This window comes from Parambassis ranga, chromosome 4, assembly GCF_900634625.1.
Source record: "Parambassis ranga chromosome 4, fParRan2.1, whole genome shotgun sequence".
NCBI lineage: Eukaryota > Metazoa > Chordata > Actinopteri > Ambassidae > Parambassis > Parambassis ranga.
Window position 1 is genome coordinate 22,831,478 of NC_041025.1, and position 21,527 is coordinate 22,853,004.

At 44.6% G+C, this 21,527-nt stretch overlaps 2 protein-coding genes across 2 annotated transcripts in view; one reads left to right on the top strand and one right to left on the bottom strand.

Annotated features, from left to right (window-relative positions):
• The window catches only part of gmds (GDP-mannose 4,6-dehydratase), a 142,809-nt gene extending 132,611 nt beyond the window's left edge, over window positions 1-10,198 (top strand). Inside the window, exons 10-11 of the mRNA XM_028403763.1 lie at window positions 8,848-8,916; window positions 9,716-10,198. Coding sequence (XP_028259564.1) covers window positions 8,848-8,916; window positions 9,716-9,778 — 132 coding nt within the window. The 3' untranslated portion in view covers window positions 9,779-10,198. The remainder of the gene's footprint in view (window positions 1-8,847; window positions 8,917-9,715) is intronic.
• Window positions 10,199-14,290: 4,092 nt separating this feature from the next.
• Window positions 14,291-16,465, bottom strand: foxc1b (forkhead box C1b). The gene has a single exon (XM_028403735.1). The coding sequence runs from the start codon at window positions 16,160-16,162 to the stop codon at window positions 14,753-14,755; it is 1,410 nt and encodes a 469-aa protein (XP_028259536.1). The 5' UTR covers window positions 16,163-16,465; the 3' UTR covers window positions 14,291-14,752.
• Between the last annotated feature and the right edge of the window lie 5,062 nt (window positions 16,466-21,527).

Consider the following 21,527-nt stretch of genomic DNA (forward strand, 5'->3'; position numbering starts at 1 on the left):
CTGCTTTAAAGTTTTGAGATGGAGGTCTGTGGGGATCAAGTCACTTTTTCAGGCCGCAGAGGGAACTGCAGCGTCTGACTGCTGCCTTGGCTTTGTTGCTACCAAAGGCTGGGTGTCAGAGATAAGACAGTCTCCTTGGTGAGATTATAAAGCAATTAAGATAAGACTGGAAGACTGGGTCCCTGCTTCTTTTCCTCATCCTCACTTTTTGTTTAAAGAAGAGGAATTATGTTCACGCTTTATACATTTTCTGGAATATGAAACACCCAGAGGCTTACAGAAACAGAAACACACACACACACTTCACTATACAAAGGCAAACAGACTAAACACACCTTTCACTGGAAATGACTTAACTGCGCAGTTTCAGTTTGACCTCAGTGGAAGTGAACAGTCACCTGAGCCCCCCCCTCTCTCTCTCTCTCTCTCTCTCTCTCTCTCTCTCTCTCTCTCTCTCTCTCTCTCTCTCTCTCTCCCCTCCAGCTCTCACTCTCTCAGTCTGCTGGTTTCTGCTGACTCCTGGAATTATGATCTGTTTCCCGTCCGCAGGAATAATAGAATACAGGAGGAGGAGGTGGGGGGTGGGGGTTCGGCAACAGTGGAACAGTAGTGAGGAGTCCAGCTCCGCTGTGGTTACACTGTGTGTGTGCGTGTGTGTGTGTGTCTGCAAATGTGTTTAGATCCAGATGTGCGAATGTGCCGTGTTTTCCTCTTTGTTTCCATAAACTTCACACATTAAAAGATTATCGCTGGACACGGACACACACAGAGAAACACAACCTCCATTAATGCTCGTATATCTTCATCCTCCTCCCGTTATCTTGACAGTAAACGCCTCACGTATGCAAGCATGCGGCGGGCTGCGGATCTCTCCTCACCACTCCTCTCTCTCTCTCTCTCTCTCTCTCTACCAGAGCCTCTGGGCACTTAACACTATCGGCAGTCATTCCAGCCACTCGAGTGTGTTTGGAGTGTGTGTGGAGTGTGTCCTCAGCCACGTAAATATTTATCACACGGCTAACCCGGGAATTTTAAAGAGCAGTGATGGAGAGCGATCAACACAGCATCAGAGAGGGACGATGGTTTAAATATCAGACCTTCACTTTCCTTGTTGTTTCCTGTTTTTATGCTGCCATGCCTGTTTACTCTCTTCAGATTTGAGGTGTGGTGTTTCTCTGTGTGTGTCTGTGTGTGTGTGTGTTCATGTGTGCAGTGTACATGCTCATCAGGGTGACAGGGCCACCCCTTAGAGGTCACTTAGCGCATTGTGTGCAGGCCAAGCTGCGCGGGGAGTCAGGGAAGGAAACCTGAGCTGTAACTCACACAGCTCTCTCTCACACACACACACACACACAGAGACATGCAGAAAGACACACACTGGACCTGACCTTTGACCTCAGGCTGGGAGTGGCTCATAACTGTCTTAGATTCTTTCAGATGCAGCAGCTCACAGCTCATTGAAGTTTACTTTAGTGACGCTTTATCGGCTTGATGACACTGATTTGTGTTGCCGTGGAGACGCACAAATCAAACACACATATCTGATCCCACATACAATCCTGTGTGTGAATAAATCTTAAACACTTCCATCTGTGTATTACTCATTATAGCACTTTAAATCAATCAGTTCCTCCAAAAATGAGCATATGTCTGTTCTGACCCGCTTCTACTGATCAGGATGGAATTCTGCTCGACTAACGAATGAATGAATGAATGAAAACTAATAAGTTCAGAGTAAGTGTTGTAGCTATTTAGGTGCATCTTTTTTAACTTTTCCATTGATCTTTAAAGAATGTAGATGATGAATGAATGAATGATTATTCAGGTCAGTTATTTATCATCTCATGTTGTTCTTCTTCTCTGGTGTTTTAAAGCGTTTTTAGGTGCTGTTTGGTAAAGTTTAGGTGCAAAAACTACTCCGATAGGTTCAGTAAATCAAAAAACACATGATCTGGGTTACCATGGTAACTGCTCGTCCTGATTTACTGCATAAAAAACTACTTCTGCCCCTATAAACTGACAATAAAATGCCACCTTCTGCATCATATATCCAAATGTGAGGCAGAAGTCCTGACGGAATTCACAGGAAATTAATCCTTTCCAACAAGCAGCAGCTTCAAAATTTCAAATTAATTGCAAAATAATTCATTTGTGCTTCAAAAATAACAATAAATAAATAATAATATTAATAATAAACTAATTATCATCTGAATTTTTTCCCACATGTTGAGGAACCTGTACCAGTATTGTTGTCCTGTCCTGTCCAGTCCTGTGACCTCATCACCCACGCAGTTGATGAATGATTATGATTCACTGTAAGTCTAATCATTGAACAGAGACTGGTGCAGCACACAGGACCACGTGTGTCTCTGATTTCAGCCGTCCCTCCGTCCTCACCTCCCTCCAGCTGAAACTGAGGGCCTTTTGTGCCTTAAAGGAAGTGATAAGTTGAGGCGATGCTGGCGGAGGTGCGGTAGAAATTGACCAGTGACAGATTTGTGACTGTCGGTTCAGGCGGTTTGGAAATGATGGAGCTGTCTCTTTTTGCTGGGAGTGTGTGTCCCCCACCTGCACACAGCTCACACCTGTTCTCACACACACACACACACACACACACACACTGCCATGTTGCTGCAGACAGGCAGCGGGCTTTCCAGTGTATAAGCAAGTCATCCTGGGTATAAAAAGGCCAGGATCAGGGTTGAGTTCTTCCATCAAAACTCTTGGCGGGGTCAGGGATCGGAACATCTGGGTCTGGTTGGAACATCTGGGTCTGCTGGGGACACAGAGACCGTGGGCTCCAGACTCTCACAGCGTTCTCGCCGCTTTATCTGATTTGCTTTGAAGTCTCTGTATTTGCAGCCTCATGTCCACTACTGTACAAATACCAGAGGCGCTACTGGACTTCCAAAACCACATCACAGTCTCCCAGCATGCAACCCTCAGAGAGCGAGAGAGGAAGGGGAGAGGAGAGAGAGTCATTTTCTTGAGAATGTTTGATCTGTCTCCGGTAAGCGGGCCGGTCAGCAGTCGGAAGAAAAATAAATGCGGTTTAGTGACGCATTTTTCCTCCTGTCGTAGGTGTGTGTGCGCGTTCACGCGTTGCTACGTGTGTGTGTGTGTGCCCTTATGTATTTAGAGGGTCAGCCCCAGTGTGCCGTGTGATTTATTGAAAGGCCTTGCAGTGATAGTTGAATTCCTTTGCGTTAAATGCCTGCTCTGAGTGCCTTTTACTGCCTGTGTGCTTTATGGACCATGATCACACTCTATTTGTCTGTCTGTTTTACATTTGGGAGGATTATTTTTATGGCTTCTCATCTTTATTAGAGTGGATAGTATCAGGAAAACAAGAGGGATACAGGGACGGATAGGTCATGTCATGTGTGCTATAAACAGGTATTAATTGTGCAAGAGTGTATTGTAGAAAAGAAAGGCATCAAATATGGTCGTAGCTTTCACTTCTCGTCCTCTGATTTTTACGTTTAATGCAGACACAGTTCAACTTCTTTATTGAAGATAAAACATAGAAAACATAAAAAGATGACAGGACGAAACTCACATTTTGGAATTTGATTAGTCTCACGTTTCAATAAAGGTCGGACTAAAACATGTGTTACATTTTGTAGTGCTGTCCGAAATCTTAGTGAGAAATGATAGACCCCATATAGGGCCCTCAATGTATCCCACAATGCATCATGAAAAATAGTGTCCATCCGATGGTCACTACTTTTAGCAATATGTCCCATCATGCATTGCGCAGACCGGTGAAGAGAACGAGAATGGACGTTACGTCACCTGTCTTTAAATATAATGATGGTTTAAAGAACGCAGCCTGACCGGCTGTGTTTGTTTTATTCATGCTTTGCCATAAAACGTTCATTGGGCTATAAAGACACAAACTGCTAACAACAGAGTTAGTTTAGCCGGCAAAGATCGGCCTGTTTAATTTGCGACAGCAATGACGTCATTAACGGTGACAGAAAATGAGGGTTATAGTGTCTGAAATGTCTAAAAAATGCTTTCACAGTGAGTTCACTGTATGGTGCCCTACATTGAACTGCCCATATGGGGGGTAGGGAGTGAGTGATTTCGAACACAGCCTCTGTGAGGATGCTTTGGTTCATTTTGCTTGAATAACTGGAATACACACACACAGTGTCTTCAGGTTTTAAAGTGTGCTGCCAGCAAGAAGAAGCACAGTCTGCATGTATTATGACAGAACGGCTCTATAGGACCAGGCCTGCTCCGCCTGCTGTCCGGACCTGTAACACACTCAAAACATTTGCCTCTATAATTTAAAAAAAATCAACAAAGCTGCAGCAAAAAAGTTTTTTAGCGTGTTAGAATTTAAAATGATTATTATTTTGTGCTGGTTTCAGATGAGTAGAAGCTCTAAGTGATGCAGGGCATAGCTCTGGGTTTGGATTTACTCCACAGTGTTTGGAAACACATTCCAAACCTGACACACTTTCAGCTCTGAGGCTTTTGTTGATTGGAACCTTCCAAACACACATGTACAAATACTTCCAGAGCAATAATCACTGTGCCGACTGGACGACGACGATGATGATGATGATGAGCGGTGGCCTCTGTTGTGTTGCTGTATTTGTCAGAAGCATCATAACAATTACAAACCTTTGTTTGACTGCCTGTGTGACAGGAACAGCTTCAGTGGTGCCCCCTTAGCGCTCGGCGCCTGCAGCCTGCTCTCACCTGCTGGCTGTGTGTGGATCATATTGTCTTTATCTGTAAAATGTGTGTGATGCTCTCAGAATGAGAAGTTTGGTCACGGCTGATTTTTTTTCTTCCGCCTGTGTGTTTGTTATTATCACCGCTGCATATTTTCAGACATGGGCAGAGAGCTGCTTTAAACAGGACACACCAAAATGTTGGGTTTGGTTCCAAATGGGATCCATATGAAGATTATATTGTGCCCCCATCTGTTAGTAGTTCATGTTGAATTATTCGCTACATGCTCTGTTTGGGGTGAGTTCACTTGGCCGCAGAAGGCTCTTGTTAGCAGTTCGGAATCAGCTTTTATTTCACCGTGCGGTTCTCTGCAGACAGACCTGCGCAGCCGACGCTGTCTGTCACCTGCACAAATCCTGCTTGAGAAAGACCAGATGCTGGATTTAGCTTCCTGGATGCTGAACCGTGTGGTTGTGTGCTAAGAAGGCAGGCTTAGCAGACAGGAATCTGGTTTCAGCAGATGTTGTCCTGCCAGACTCAGATGGAGATTTCAGAGGCAGGACACGACAACGATGGTGACAAAGACGATGATTATAACACCGGTTCATCCTATTGTGTGACTGCAGAGAGAAAGCCAGCCTTCAGCTGTCATTCACATTCAATTTAATAAAACCCTCGGCCTCATGGTCACATCAGCCTGCACTCAAATGAGCCTGGCTGCAGCCCCATGCAGTGATAACTAATCAATGCATCCTCATGGCCGCCATAAACTCTGTATGAGCGCCGTCCTGCAGTTTGTGGTAAATCCAGATTTTCCGGTTTGCCCGTTGAGTCCGACCTGCATGTCAGGCCTCACACTTCTTAAATACCTTTGTTCGTCATCTGTGATGTGTAAAAGTCAACTGAATAAAATGCTGTGTCTCTTGGTCGCGGTTCAGTTATGAACTCGTCTCTGCGGGCCGCTCACGGCGCTGTCAGCCCAGCAGTCAGTCACACTGCTGGGCAGTAAAACGCGGTTACACCAGGCTCTGGGTCAAAAATAGTTTAGCTGAGCTTGCTAACGTGCAGCGCCGCAGCTGAGAGCGGCCAAAACAAAGGAGGCGTGCTGCTCTGTGTTTCCATCACCCCTCTCCGTTTCCATCACACTTAGTTTTGTGGTTAGGTCATTCTAACTGGGTCTGTCCGCCATGCTGATTTTGCCGATTTGTGCAACACTGCGGAACAAAAGTGCAGCGATGTGACGGAGCCTCGTGAAGGTGGAGGTCTTTGGAACACACAAAGAAACACTCAGCTCGGTCACTGCTGGTCGAAGCTGCACAGAAGTGACCCGGGCCACCGAGTGTGATCGTTTGAACACAGTGCATTAGAACTGTTGCGAGGAGTTTATTCTTCTACAGTATTGCTGCCGTAGAAGAACTGAAATGTGATGTTGTGCGACCGGTCTGTCACCAGCTAACCCTCCATTTCCGTGCACGTCCTGCTGGATTCTTGTGAGATTACGTAGATCACAAATTCACCTGAATCCCCCTCCAGACTGGTGCATTGTTCTGATGTGTGGATGTTTCAGCTTTCTGAATCAGACTTCAGGTTCTGAGCTTGTGGTGAGACCGTGGATGATACAGACCCATCAGCATCCTGTGCGGACCTACCGGTGGTTCTCTGTGTGTTTCAGGTTTCACAGCAGCAGAGAAGTTCCTGTATTTTCCTTGTTTGCCAGTAGGTTTTGGTTTTAGTCAACCTGTTCTGCTCAGATGTTGTTCCTCAGAACTCAGCTTGTCGATGGAAAATCATACACGTCATCCACAGGACAATGACAGTCAGCCTGTTGTGTGTCAGTCTGTACCTGAAACCAGAAGTAAGACAGTCCCTGGACAGCGGCTGCTCACTAATGAAACACCAAAGTTCAGGGCTCGTAGCTCTCGTTGGCTGCAGTCTCTGGTCCTCCTGGGGTCCTCTTGTGTTTTTTATCAGGAGCAGCTCTGAGTTTCTTTCAGTTCATTTGAACTCTGTGTGCACGCAGACAGAAATTAAACAAAAAGCTGCTTCAGGAGTCTTTTCATTTTTTTTTTCAAAAGTCTTTCATTTGTTTTCTTTCCCTTTTTTGGCGTCCAGCTCTGACAGGACCTGCCCTCCTCATGTTTAGCAAGCAGTCAGTAAGAGTGACGCAGGAACCGGGGGGGGGGGGGTGGTGGTCTGCCATGACACAGTGTACACAGGTGTGCTCAGAAATGGCGTCTTATCACACCGACTGTAAACGCGTTCGTGACCAGGCCGGTCCATGTCTCCTCTACGCCAGCTCTGAAATGTTCCCCATTACAAACTCTAATCAATATAATTGTGAAGCGAGCGGATTATTTAATGTAATTGTGGAGTAAGTCACCCTATAATAATTACATTCAGCCCCATGATGAATTATGTCTCAATGCTGTAGGTAATTAGTCTGAAAATGTTTCCAGTTATGGCTTCAGAGCCAAAAGTGGCTGTGTGTAATGTACAGAGCTGCTCACATGAGAGGGCTGTTTGTCCTGCTGCATGTGGAGCATGTGAGGGTAAAAATAAAGAAGGCCGCCACTCACCCGGAATTCAACCAACTAATATTAAACCCAACAGTGTCGGGAGGCGGAATCAGCCTGTACTTGTTGGCTCCGTGTGTGTTCAGGGTTCTTGCCTTTGTGTGTAATCAGGAGAGTGTGATTAAGCGCTGTGGAGTCTCTCTGAGATGTGGGTCCCTGCTCTCTGAAAGGCTCGGCTATGCCAGCTCCTCTGGAATAACTTCACCCACAAAGGACGTGTTCAGGAGCTTCAGATAGAAGCACGGCTCTCTGTTTACACTTTGAGCTGCAGTTCATAGAAATGTTATAGATTAGTGATCTTCTAGGTTTTGTGCCAGCACTTTGAGAAGTGGCCCCCATCGTCACAGCCAGGAAGTGGAAGTCCTGACCTGTCCACCATCTTTAGGAAGAACTGGAGCTCAAAGGTCTGCTCTAAAACTAGAAAACCTAAAAAATCTTCGAACTTTAGCTCTGATTGAGCTGCCTCCCTTTTAAATCTCACATCACTCGGACATTAACGTGGTTGTTTTCCTTCTCGAGAGCTAACATATATTTGAAGAAATACCTGAAGGTGTGCTGTTGTAAATCCCTGACAGGCTCTCCTCTTACACACATTACGTCATTAAAAAGCGTGCGCACATGCTGGATCTTGTCTGCTGAGCAGTATGTGCATGCATCCTCCCCACTCTGCCTCTTATTCATAAGCATGACATTTAAATTTAGCATTTCATTTCATTTGACGCACAATTAGTCTAAGAACATACATGGACGTGTTTTTTTTTCTGTAGTTGTCCACAAACTTTTGGCCGTGCAGCTTGTGTTATCAGAGCTCCATGCAGAGCAGAGAGAACATGAAAGAGAAGAAGGGGAAGCCCAGCACGGCGTGCTCAGCACCGTAGCAGCCATTGTTTTAAACACTTTTCTCAAATCTTCCTTTTTTTTATATCGGCCTCAGAGTGAAGGAGCGCCTTCGTCTTCTCACCGCATTGTTTTGTTAGACTCCTGAAAAATCCCCAGAAACAAAGAAGTGTAGCTAGAAGTCAGGAAAAGAAACGAAGCCTTAAAACCAGAGGCGAGGTGCAGGCAGAGCTCCCCCCCCCCTCTGTCTCTTTGGTGGTCTGAACCAGGGTCTCACTGGATCTTGAACTCGGTGCAAAACACAACAGGGGGGGAAATGAGTAAGGGGTTGAGGGAAGAGGGGGGGGGGGAGGGTGAGTGGGGGGTCCTGGGAGGGGGGGTTTACACCACCAGAGTCCCACAATTCATCATGCTCTGGCAACGACGGGGGCTGTCTGGACAGACCGGAGGAGGGGAGCCGAGGGGAGGGGGGGGTTGATGGCCAGTGAGACTCTGTGACCTCCTTTTTCCCCAAGAGAGGAGAAAGTGTGTGTGTGTGAGAGAGAGAGAGAGAGAGAGAGAGAGAGAGAGAGGGCGAGAGAGTAATCATCACCCTCCATCCTGCTGAAGACGTCACGTTTGGAGCTGAATCCAGAACATCTTCATACACATGACACATCAGCTCCTCCTCATCAGCTCCGACATGACAGATGATTTGTTTTTCTCTCTCCCTCTCTCTCCCTCTCTCCCCCCTCTCTCTCTTTAACAGGACTACCTGCAGGGTGACAGCACCAAAGCGTACCAGCAGTTGAGTTGGAAGCCAAAGGTGACTTTTGAGGTGCGTTTAAAACCCTCCTGCTCAGCCTGGACATCACAGTTTCACACACACACACACACACACACATGTAGAGACATCATGAATCAAACAATGAGGTCGACGTCCAGAGTGTTTCACCGACAGATGGAGGAATGTTTCGATGCTCTCCCTCACTCCTGAGTGTTAGACAGAGAAGTGAGAACAGATGCAGCAACAACAACAAACAACACGACCAGAACCGGGCTCACAGGCCTGACTCTGAGCTGCAGGAGTGCGTCCGTGTTTTTAGTTTCACCTCCTCGACTCTCCCCCTGTGGGAAGCACCATAAAAGAGCAAACTTTGAATAAAATGATAGAATTAATAATTAATAGATATCCTCAAAAACTCTTAAATGTACATTTAAAGCCTTATTTAACTGATTTAAAAAAAAAAGCTGAGGCAGGGACAAGTTTTATGTTTGTTTGTATCAAATCTTTCTTTTAACAGTTAAATCTAAAGATTAATGATTTTTAACTTGTTGCTTTCACAACATCCCAACATTTTGGGATTGATTGGGGTGTATCAAAAATACTAAACATACACACACATGTATATACAAATATCGGCCTTAAAATACCTAATTTATATGCAAGGAAAATAACATGGATGTCAAATCAATCCACTGTTCACTAATAGAAACAGATTTTCATTATAAATCTTTTTTTTTTTAGAGTTAAGTTTTTACATCAGCAAATCCCAATAAAAAGTATGGATGTTTAGTGTCTTTTTAAAGCGTATTGACACACTTCTGATCAGTGTTTGTTGCTGTCCTCCCTGCAGGAGCTGGTGAAGGAGATGGTGGACGCAGACATCGAGCTGATGAAGAAAAACCCAAACGCCTGAGGCCAGATCTGCCCGGCCGCCCACGTCAGCACTCCGGCGTCCCATCATGCAAAGCTGCAGTCAGCAGCAGGGGCGCCTTTCTTTTTTTACCTTTCTGATCTTCCCCCAGATGAAGTAACGGTCCTTGTTTTGTTCACTGGCCTCTCAGAGTGTGAACCCTCCATTGCCTTTAAGCTGTGTTGATGTTTTATCGTCTGGTAGCAGAAAAGCCTTTTTTACATTTCAACACTGAGGATGTTCTAATTTATAGAGATGGCAGGTTTTAAGGCTGAGGTTATTTATGTGTTTGTTTCTGTTTGATTGTTAATTCATTTGAAGAAAAACTGAATCATTCCTCCATGAAAGATGATTTAAAGTCATGTTCAGAATCTATCTTTTATTAAATTGAACCATTTGGTACAATAAAAGCAGACATTTTAACCTGGGGTCCTTCTTTATACACAGAAGTGTTAAAGTGATGCTGATAGTAATATTAACATGAAGGATGCTGCTGATTTTCAGTTTGTTTCTCTTGTTTGTTTGTTTGTTTGTTTGTTTGTTTTTCAGGACAGTGGAAGGACATGAAAGCAGCCAGTCCTGTTCCAGGTGTGTGTGTGTGTGTGTGTGTGTGTGTGTATATGTGTGTGTGTGTGAGGTCTCCTGGCTCTTCTCCTTTCGTTTCCAGGATTTTATTTTTATTACCGAGCACGCTGCGCTCTTTTATTCGCCTGGAAGCGCGTTTTTCTCGGACCACCGAGTCCCACAGCCCCGCATATATGGACCGGCTCTGGTCCTGATGATGGTTTCTGGGTTTACCGTATTATCCCACCCACACGGAGACCATTCAGTCCCACTGATGTCTCTCCTCTCCTGAATTGCCACGCTACCATTTAAATATTTACTCCCTAAAATGTATTTTTCAGCAAGTGACAGAATATAAACTCATATCTTATTTCTCATTATTTATTTTTATTATTTATTATTATTATTTTACAAATCTTCAAAATGTCAATAATACAAAGCATATACGTCATATTCTTGGATCATTATGTGTGTGATAGACTTAAAGACGTCATTGGATTTTATTTCATCTTTAATAACTTTTCTTGCGCTTTTTCTCTGAGAAATTGTGGCTGCTTAATCTGTGACGACAGAAATAATCCAGAGATTAAATCCTGCGTACAAAGAGGATGCCTTCTGTCACTGTTATGTTATTTAAGTCAGTTTAAACTTAACAGTGTGATGAAATTACAGTTTTAGAATATTTCGAATTTACTAAATTGGTTATGTTTGTGCAGGATTCCCAAGAAGCAGCTGCAGAACTCCACCACTTGCGCGGAGCCTGCAGGTCTCAGTGAGCGGTCTGTGAGGAGGAGGAGGAGGAGGAGGAGGGTTCGGAGCCTCGGTCTGTTTCTGGGACAACACCTAAGGACGGTTAGAGGTCCGTCCCTCTCTCTCTCTCTCTCTCTGTGTGTGATCGACCTGGACAGCGCTGCGTCTGTGCGCGCTCACAATCAGAACCAGATGTGGCTCTGAGGTTGTTTGGGCCCCAGAGAAGCAAAAACACAGCGAGCCCGAGGCCTCACACAGGTGCAGCGCGGATCCCTCAACAACAATTAGCCAAGTCGTGTGATGCAGCTCTGCTGCTGGCGCGCAAAGAAAGGAAAAGGCAGATCGCGACTTGGATCAAGAATATAGAGAAATTACAAACGTTCATGCGGATAAATAAACGATTTGATGAGATTAAGCGGCTCTTACGGTCAGAGAGGGGCCGCGGGGTTTATGAGTCTGCGTAAAAAGAGAATATTAGACGGACGGTGAATATTTTAGGGGAAATAATTCTTCAGATGAAACCAGCAGGAGGGAGAAGAGAAGCGGAGACACGGTTTACTCTGCAGCTTTTAGACATTTTAAAGATCATAGAATATTAATATATTTTAAAAAAACGGATTCTAAAGAAATGACATTAGTGTAACCACACGGTATCATTTGATATTACTTCTCCTGCTGGGGAGACGCATGGTTTCATAAAAGGCCTCATGTAAAGGAGGAATTCACTTTGAGCGCATTAAATGTGATTGAATTTGTATTTTTAAAGGAAATAAATTTGCGTCCATTCTACTGTGACGTAGCAGAGCTGAGGCTGAAAATTCAAAACTAATCCACTAATAATAATAATAATAAACCCGACACTGGATCAGGCTGTGAGTGTTTGGAAAGATGAAAATAAAAGGAGGTTTGAGCTTCAGTTAAAATCAAACGTTCACAATCTGCTTTGTTTGAGGCGTAAAACTAATATATTAGACTGTGATGCCACCCTGAGCCTGATCCTCAGCCCTTCACGGGCCTTTGGCTGGTTTGATCCAGATCAGAGAGAGTCAGCCCTTCGTGACTTAAACAAATTAAATCTCTCAGAGTCAAAGCTCTGCTGCAGACTCAGAGTCAGAAAGAGAGGCGAGATCTCACTCATCGCTCCTGCGTGAAGGGATTTAGCTGCTCTCCCCTGAGACGCAGCTGAAAACACACACAGGAGGCGCAGTGAGCGCACCCAGGCCTGCAGAGGGTTAAAAGAAGCCTCTCACTTTTGGGTTTTACGCCTTCATGTGAGACTGGCCTGGTTCCTGAATAAAATGTGTGTTTTTAACAATTTAAAAAATACAATTAAAATTTGAATTCTGTGGGACTACGTGCAGGTTTTTAATATTCATTGTTCTGACTTGATAAAGCCGCTGCTGCTCTGGGCTTCCTTCTGGGTGGAAAACAGACATTTTAAGGAGTCGCACGGTGTCTCTTTATGGGAAAATAGTTCCTCCTCACGGTAAAAAATGGCTCCTATGTGAATGTCAGAGGCGCCCTCATGTTTTCAGGAGCTGCGCGCTCTGCCAAAGCTCCAGTGCGCATCGCGCTGTGGGCTATCAGGTTGCTTTATATAGCGCGCAATGAGGAAGCTGCAGCGCTGATGTGACTTTCTCTCATCAGTCCGCCGCCATGTTGAACATCTGCGGACATAAAAAAATCAGTCTAACAAACGTGTGATCCCTGCAGGCGTGTGATACTGGACTGAAGAGCCTCCAACACAACGCGACACAACAGCAGCCTAATAAATCCTGCGGCCCCGCTGAGGCGGCCTCACAGGGCGGCAGTGACAGGCTGCGGTGCAGGCTTCTCACCGCCCTTTCCTAAAGTGCATTGTTGACATCCTCTCCATTGACCTCCATCACCTCGTCCTGTCTTGTCCTCATAATGAAAAACGACTCTCCGGCGTGACTGCGCTTTCCTTCCTGACTCTTGAGAGGCGCATCAATCACACAGACGTTTGTTAACAAGCAATAAGCCGCATTTTGCGCATTTTTACGCAGCGTTCTCTGCTCCTGCGCAGCAGCAGGTTGTTCGGGATGTTTTATTTCATACGTGTAGCAGGGGAGCCAGCAGAGCATTGTTTACGTTAGCTTTGATGAGCTTGACTCATCTGACTGGAGGCCATGAGGAGCGACTCATTTAAATGTTATCAAGGCACAGCCCTCACTGCTCACACACACACACACACACGCACACACAGATCACAGGGGCGTCTGTGTAAACAACTATAAAAATTAACTAACATCATTATTATTATTATTATTATTGCTAATTTCTTCCAGTATTACTCAGGGTAAACTATTATTTTTTTCGACATTTTTCTGACTAATTTTGTTTAAAATATTAAACTTATTTTTATTTAATGTAAATGAAACAATCTGGATAAAACTGGCCCTGCCCGTCGCCATCTTGATCCGCCTGCAGACATCAAAACAAAAGTATATCTCCCCTAAAATTGATCTGAACAATCTGAGAAAATGTCTTTTTGTTTTGGATGTTGATTTTGGGGGGGGGGGGGGGGGGGGGGGGGTTAGCTGCCTCACGTCATCCAGGAAGTTGTGACAGCAGCAGTGTTCCAGTCAGGAGCTGCTGTGCCTCTCCTGCATCCATGCAGCACCGTCAGGCCTGCAGACCTCCACCGTTAGCGCCTGTTCTCTGCATCATTCAGCGGCAGCAGGCGGACGGAAGCCTGCTCGCTTCGCTTTGCGGTGACTGATCTGTTTTGCTGACGAGGCCTTTTTGTTGAGTTCAAACTGCTGAGCTGCTGCCACACGTGTATTTATTTACATCAAATTAAGAAAAAGCAGCAGCCGAGCCCAGAACATGAAGCTGAAAAACACCAGCGTGTCTGTGACACACTCATCACCTGGATATAGGAGCTGGTCCAGGCCCTGCACGTAGATCTGACATCTTAGGGATCCATTTTATTATTTATTCAACAAATCAAAAACCTTTTGTGGCTTTTTAAACTAATTCTTCAAACGCATGAAGACTAAAAAAAAGTCCCTGTGTTTTTAACATTTTTAAAATATATTTTCAGTGGCCACGAGTTTCTGTAAATTTACCATAAATTCAACATTTTGAGTTATTTTAATTTCAGGCAGATTTGAGCTCTATCAGCTGTTTTATGTTGAATTGAATCACTCTCTGTTTGGCACTAATAAATCACTCCAATTTAAAATCAAATAGGCGGCACTTTATTAAACAAAACAAAATGTAATGCCTTCAAAATATTTTTAACAAATAAGACAAAAGGAATAAAATAAGTCAGTATGGGCTACACAGTCCCCTCCTCTATTCCTATACAAGAACCGGGACGATTAAAGGCAGCAATAAGAAAACTGGGGGAAAAGTGTTTGGTCCTCGAAATCCAACCACCCCCTTTTCCTAAAAATAAATTACTATATTAGGCTATAATTTACAGTCTAGTCATAAAAAGCTGGTATTTGAGCCATCTTTAAAAAACAATTCTCAAAGTGAGAGGGAAGGAAAACTTACGTGTTTTTGGTGTTACACAGCTCACGAGAAAAAGAAAAACTCTCTCATGTCCATTCGGAGTGTGTATGAAAGACCAAAAGTACAAAAAATATAGAAAATATATATTAGAGTTATTAATTTAAAAGACACATTTGGCTTTCAGAACTTGCTGCAGTCATAAACAAAAGCTCCTGAGGCGCGGTAGATGGACTGGCCGGACGGGAACGCCATCTGACAGCTGTTATTCCCGTTGACCGGGGAGCCGTTCAGCCCGATCCGCTGGGACTCAAACATCTCCCGCACAAAGTTCTGCTGCTGCGCCGGGTAACCCGGGCTCAAGTGGCTCAGGTCCCCGTACCAGGACGTGAGCCGGCCCTGGTGCCCGTGGGGGCCCTCCTGGCCCGCCTGGCTCAGGTTCCCGTGCCCGAGTGGGGACGCGGTGGTCGTGGTGATGCAATAGTCGGGCAGAGCCTCGTCCACCGAGGTGGACGGCGCCAGGTGTCCGCCGGCTGATCTGTCCCCCGCGTACAGGCTCATGGCTTGCATGTTGCAGTGATAGGTGGCGTTGGAGCTCGTGGAGATGACGTTCTGGTTGCAGGTCGTGGAGCTGTAGGCGGAAGTCTGGTTGGGGGAATAGTTGAGCGACAGTGAAGGGGTGATACCTGTCCGAGAGGAGGCGATGAGAGGCGGGGAGAGCTCGGCCTGTGGAGATCCCCGCAAGGAGGTCATGATGTTGTCCACGCTGAAGCCCTGCGGGGCCTGGCCGTGGTGGTGGTGCTGCTCGGGTCCTTCCATGCTGAGTGACCTGGTGGAGGGGACGCTGTGCGGGCTGCCTGTGGACATGCTGCTGTTGCTGTCGGGTCTCTCCATCTTGGGTACGGCGCCCAGGGTCGGAGATGCGGCCTGAGGCGGCGTGGATGTCCCGTTCTCAGTCTTTATATCCTGGATCCGCACCGGTTGAGAGCCCTGCACCGGCGGGTCCTGTTCCCGGGCCGGGGTTCGGGTAGAGGGGTCCTTCCCTACACTACCTCGGTCTTCCTTGTCCCTCTGCACGTCCTTCTTTTTGAACCTCCTCCGCCGCCGTAGGAAGCTGCCGTTCTCAAACATGTTGTATGAGTCCGGGTCCAAGGTCCAGTAGCTGCCCTTACCGGGCTTCTTATCGTCCCGGGGCACTTTGACAAAGCACTCGTTGAGTGACAGGTTGTGCCGTATGCTGTTCTGCCAGCCCTGCTTGTTGTCCCGGTAGAAGGGGAACCTCTCCATGATAAACTGATAAATCCCGTTCAGGGTGATCTTTTTCTCCGATGAGTTCTGGATCGCCATGGTGATGAGGGCGATGTAGCTGTACGGAGGTTTGACCATGTCCTTCGGCTGGTGCTGAGGGGTGTACGGTCCGTACGCCCGGGCCATGCTGGCCGGGTACTGGTCGTGGGCCGCATGTGAGTACATGCTCATAGGCGCAGGCATTCCGGTGTATCCACCGCCGGCCCGGTAGTAGCTCTGGTCGCTGCTGATGTACGGTACGACTCCCAAAGAGTTGGGACTGGAGACGGAGTAGCGCGCCTGCATCCTGCGCAATGCGTAAAACCTCCCCAAACTGCTTCCCCCAGAAAACTCTCGCAACTTGGAGCGCTTCTCTCGCAGTTCTGTCTTCGTCCTCTCTCGCCTGGAAGTTTGTTAAACCACAGCTCGCCACCGTGGAGCGGAGAGCGCGCGCACTGCTGCACTGAACATTTGGGAAACTGAAAGGCTGGAGGCGCACGACTCTACACAGCGAGCCACTTTTTCTTTTTCTTTTTTTTTACCCTTCACATTTTTTCCTCCCTTTTGGCTGCTCTGGCTGCTCCACCCCGAATCTGAATGCGCGCTCCATCCAATGGGACGGCGAAATGAACCTGTGGAAAAGCTTCATGGCGATAAAAGTTACTCCCCCACCCCTCTCTCCTCCGCCTCCTCCTCCCCCCCCCCCCCCCCCCTTCTCAGTTCAGACATGGACTTATTAAAATGTTTTTAAGGGTGTGCCTAAAAATCATGAAAATTTCACTTAATGACCGAAATCTGAATGCATTTATTATCATCTATATTTTTCATAAAATGACTCACAATTATCTATTTTGAAAAGCAGACAGGGGATTTATTGTGCGCGCTTTTCAGGCCAAACAAATTGCTGTGCACACGTCTGCGCCTTTTCATATCAAATCCGTGCGTAAAAGTGGAAAACAGTGCGCCAAAAAATTCCCCTTCTGACAAACCTGTTATATCGAACACTGCAGTGAGACTGTCGGCCTTAAAAGATGTTTTCGTATCATTAAACCCTCAATTAGAGCCAAAGTATTAGCGATTAGGAATGTCTGTGAGAAACATATCATCATCAGCTGCGGTAGAGCCTCTGAATAAACAGACAGGACATGAAAGAGTGTGGATGCTGCCTCCTGCTCCCCGACAGCGCCGGTGGGCGGTGTGTGTGGAAACTAATTAAAGGTTAAATGAACATCATTTGGCCGCGCTGGGTGAGAAAAGCCTCCCGGGGGGGAGAGCGGCTGCTGAGACTGAGGTGGGATTTTTTTTTTTTTTTTAAAGATGAAGACCTCCAAATGTCTTTCACACTAAACGGGTGTTAACAGGGTCATCAGAGCTCCCACAGCTTTCTGTTTCGTTGCAAATCCACTGAGGAAGGGAAAGGAATGATTTGATAAAAACATAGACAAATACAGCTGATTAATGGGGTTAATCCACGTGTTTCTGATAATAATAATAATCTTATAATAATCTGATAAAAACATAGACAAATACAGCTGATTAATGGGGTTAATCCACGTGTTTCTGATAATAATAATAATCTGATAATAATCTGATAAAACCTGTATTATTTTTTTAAATCAAAATTCTCATGAAATGTTTATTTTTTATTTGTTTTTCAGTATTATTTTTTTCAGCTTGTTTCAATACAAATAACTATATTTTGTATTTTATGTATGTATTTATATTTTATTTGTGTTTTTTTAGATAACATTTTACTGACAAAACATCAGGGATTATTTAAAAACTGTACATCACCTCCTGCTGTTATTAACCCAACTCTGAGTTATGGTGCTGTTTGTGCTGCAGCAATAAAATACAGTTTCATAAATGACTCCAAGCCGCGAATAATGTGCAAATAATGTTAATGTTCATTGTTGAAGGTGAACTGTTCTCCTGACTCATTTTCAGGATCATTTCCAAACACAGGAAATCATCACTTCCTTTAACAGAAGAGCAGACAGACCTCGACCTGCAGACTGAAGACGGTGGTGAGTGAAAACTCATTTCAGCTTGTTTGGGTACTTGTTGGCTGTTTCTAAATGGAAGAAACTATTTTTAGATATTTGTTGTTTTTTGCAGCTACAGCAGAGAAAATATGAAAAATGCAAATAACTGCATGATCATCTGTAAATGTAGCTCATTTTATACATGATGTGTTTTTATTTTTTGCACTTTGTGCTGTGATTTGCTGCCAGAGGAGGAGGAGCGAACAAACACTGTCACCTGTGTGTGTGTGTGTCTGTGTGTGTCTGTGTGTGGCCCAGTCACAAAAATTCAAAATGATCTTTTGAAGAAATAATATATAAATATTGCTAAAGAGCCCAGCTGCTATAGATGAACGGGTTAACTGTGTTCATACTGGACAGCAGTGCAGCATAGCTGAATGTTGTGTTATTCTCCTGATGTAAAACACACTACTGCCCCCTAGTGGACAGCATAGAACAGTGCAGGACAGAAACATTTAGTTTTTGCTTATTGAATTGCATTTGAATTTTTTAGTCACCATATATAGCAGTCAAAAAAAAGAGACACAATACATGAGAAGAAGAAATCCAAAACCTTTAGTTATAGTCACTAAATCCATCCTGGTTGCAGGCTTTAATGTGATAATGTGACATCCCTCATGTCAAGTTGTATCATGCAGTATAGGCAAGGCAAGCTTTATTTATATAGCACCATTCATACACAAGGCAATTCAGAGTGCTTTACATAAGATGAAATCACAGAATAAAAACATTTTAAAACATTAAATTAAGAAGGAAATTACAATCATAAAAGAATAAAATCATAAAAACATCAAATAAAATCAGGATGAAATGAGAAGTCCTGATGATCTCAGGGGTCTGGATGGTTCATAGGAACCAATAAGTCCAGGATGTATTTTGGTCCTATATTCAGTGCTTTGTAGACCAAGAGTAAAGTTTTGAAATGTATCCTTTGACTCACAGGAAGCCAGTGCAGTGATTTGAGGACCGGTGTGATGTGGTCCATTTTCCTGGTGTTACTCAGAACTCTAGCAGCAGCATTTTGGACCAGCTGCAGCTGCCTGACTGATTATTTGCTAAGACCTGTGAGGACACTGTTACAATAATCTAGCCTACTGAAAATGAATGCATGAAGTTTTTCTGTGTCTTGTTTGGACAGAAAGCATATTGTGTGAAAGAAAGTATAGTGTTACTATTTAAACCTTCATTTAAAATGCACATAATGTGTCCAGATCCACTGAAAAAATAAATTAGTGATTAAAGTTTAAAAGTGAGTGTAACAGGTTTAACATAACACAATATAATATGCAGTATTCTGCGTGTGCTCATTGTAATCTGAAGATAAACACTGCTTCCACATGGAGCGCTGTACACGGTAAATGATGGCGCAGCGCCCCCTGCTGCCGTATTGACGCATGTGCGCTAACAGCACCAAGAGAGGGGTCACAAAACCTGTAAAGCCTCCACTTCACTGATGATAGTAATAAAAATCACATTCCAGTGTTAATTCTGGGTCCACAGTGGAGATCATGGCGCTGTTTCCTGATGAATTCTCTCTCCTGTGGGACTGATCAGGAAATTCTTTGTAGCCACTTCAATGTCTACACCAGTGTTTATATTAAGTGTCTAATTAAACGCAGATGAATTTCCAAAATATCCCAGAGAAACCTCAAAGCCCACAGCACACAGACAGCACATCAGAGCTGGTTTTCAAATAAATAGCTGCCAATCATCCATGTGCAAAACATTCATCTTCTGTTTGGTGCTCCGGCTGCGAGGGCGTTCTCAAGGCCACAGCGCGCCTCACAGAGTGGCAGCTTCTCCCCTTTTTTAACCCCAGACTGGACATTTGAGAGCAGACAGCTGAGCGAGCAATGTTTCCCTGGAATCCCAAATAAGGAGAGAGGGGGAGGGGTCCCTGAAGAGTCACATTCAGAGGAGAGATTGTGCTGTTTCTGATTTAGTTGTCCTAAAAAAAAAAATGTTCTCACACGATAACACAAGAGGGCTCTGGGCTCTTATCTGTTCTTATTTGCACGCTATTTCAAATGAAATCAAGATTATCAGAGAAAGTGAGCAGAGGAACTGAGCTGCACTGCATGCAGGACCAAAGTGCTCTGAGATTAAACAGATCATTTGAATAATAGCCTTAAATGGTGAACTTCAGAAACGAAAGTAAAAAAAACTAAAAGACGGTGTCCTCTAAACTGTAAGCAGACATCTCATGACTTTATAAAAGGTTTAATCAGTCAATCACAAGCTTTATACCAGAGTTCATCAGTCAAATGTATCAAAGAAAGCTGCAGGAATCTGAAATGTTGCTGCTGAACTCTGCCCCCTAGTGGTTCACCTGCAAACATCAACCCTCTTCTCCTTGCACTAAAATAATTTAAGTTTACTTAATAATTTTAAGTATAGTCCACTAAACTGAATGTCCACTAAATTAAATGTATGAATATTTTTTTAAGTTTAATTAATTTTATTTTTGAAATAAAAAAAAAGAAAAAGTTTTAGTCATGACCACGCCTCTTTTCTCGACATCATTGCAATGCATGACGGGAATGTGACCGATCTTGACCGCTTTGAATGTCTGCCCGCGCTCCACAAGCTGCTGAAGTCCGCCACCGAGTCCGGGGCTGGAGTGTGGATTCAAGTGACTGTTATGGAGGAATTGGACGATCTGTTTAACCCATAAAAAGAGCCATGAACGCTTTATTTAAACGTTTTAACCAGTTCGACGGACATCAGGCCCCTAGCTAGCTTCCTGCTAGCTAACACAGCTAGCCAACAGGGGCAGTTAGCAAACGGGAGGAAACCGTGAATGTTCCCCAGTTAGCCAGACTTTTCCACCTCACAGCTGATATATAGCTGCTTTTTCACTTGAGTGGCGATGAAGAACAGCAAAAACATCGTTTTAATCAGCTACATGCAGTCGGTTGAACACCAACCTGTGACACAGGCCTATCTCCTTATGTCACTAATCTCCCGTTTGCCCTCCTCTGTTCTTGTGTTCGTTTTACTTCTGTTGTCTTATTTCATCTCCCTCCTCTTCTGCCGTGTTTCTCCCCGTCACATCTTCTTTTGCCTCCTCTTCATCTCCTGTTTCTCTTTGTCATCTTTTCTCTGCAGTTTAGACGCCATGGTTGTTTCCTTTCTTCTACTTCAGTACAGTGTTGTAAATGTTGGTACAAGAAATTGTGAGGAGTCTCTAGAATGTGTTTGACACATTCACATCTGTCCTTAAAAAAACTGAGTAGTATTTGCTGTCTACTATCTTCTAGACAACTGAGCCAACAGACATCAGGTGTGTCTGTCCTCGGGGGACAGTCGGCCATCTTAGGTGATGGTCTCTCTGCCTTCTTCAAGACCTGTCCTGTAAGTAAATGAATTTGTTCAAAACGTTGCTGCATGTTCTTCCTTATATTTTTTTGATGAACCCACTTTGTACTAAAACAAGTTAAATAACCACGTGATTGTTAAACAGCACGAAATGAACATAAACAGGTTTTTTATGGTAAACATTGTGATTTTTTTTGTTAACAGTAGTGCTGTCCAACTGACCTGATTGTGTTTCTCTGTTAGGTCGCAACTGACGGGGAGTCACACTCCGGTGGGATTGCTTTGCACTGATGAGCCTGAGCTGATCC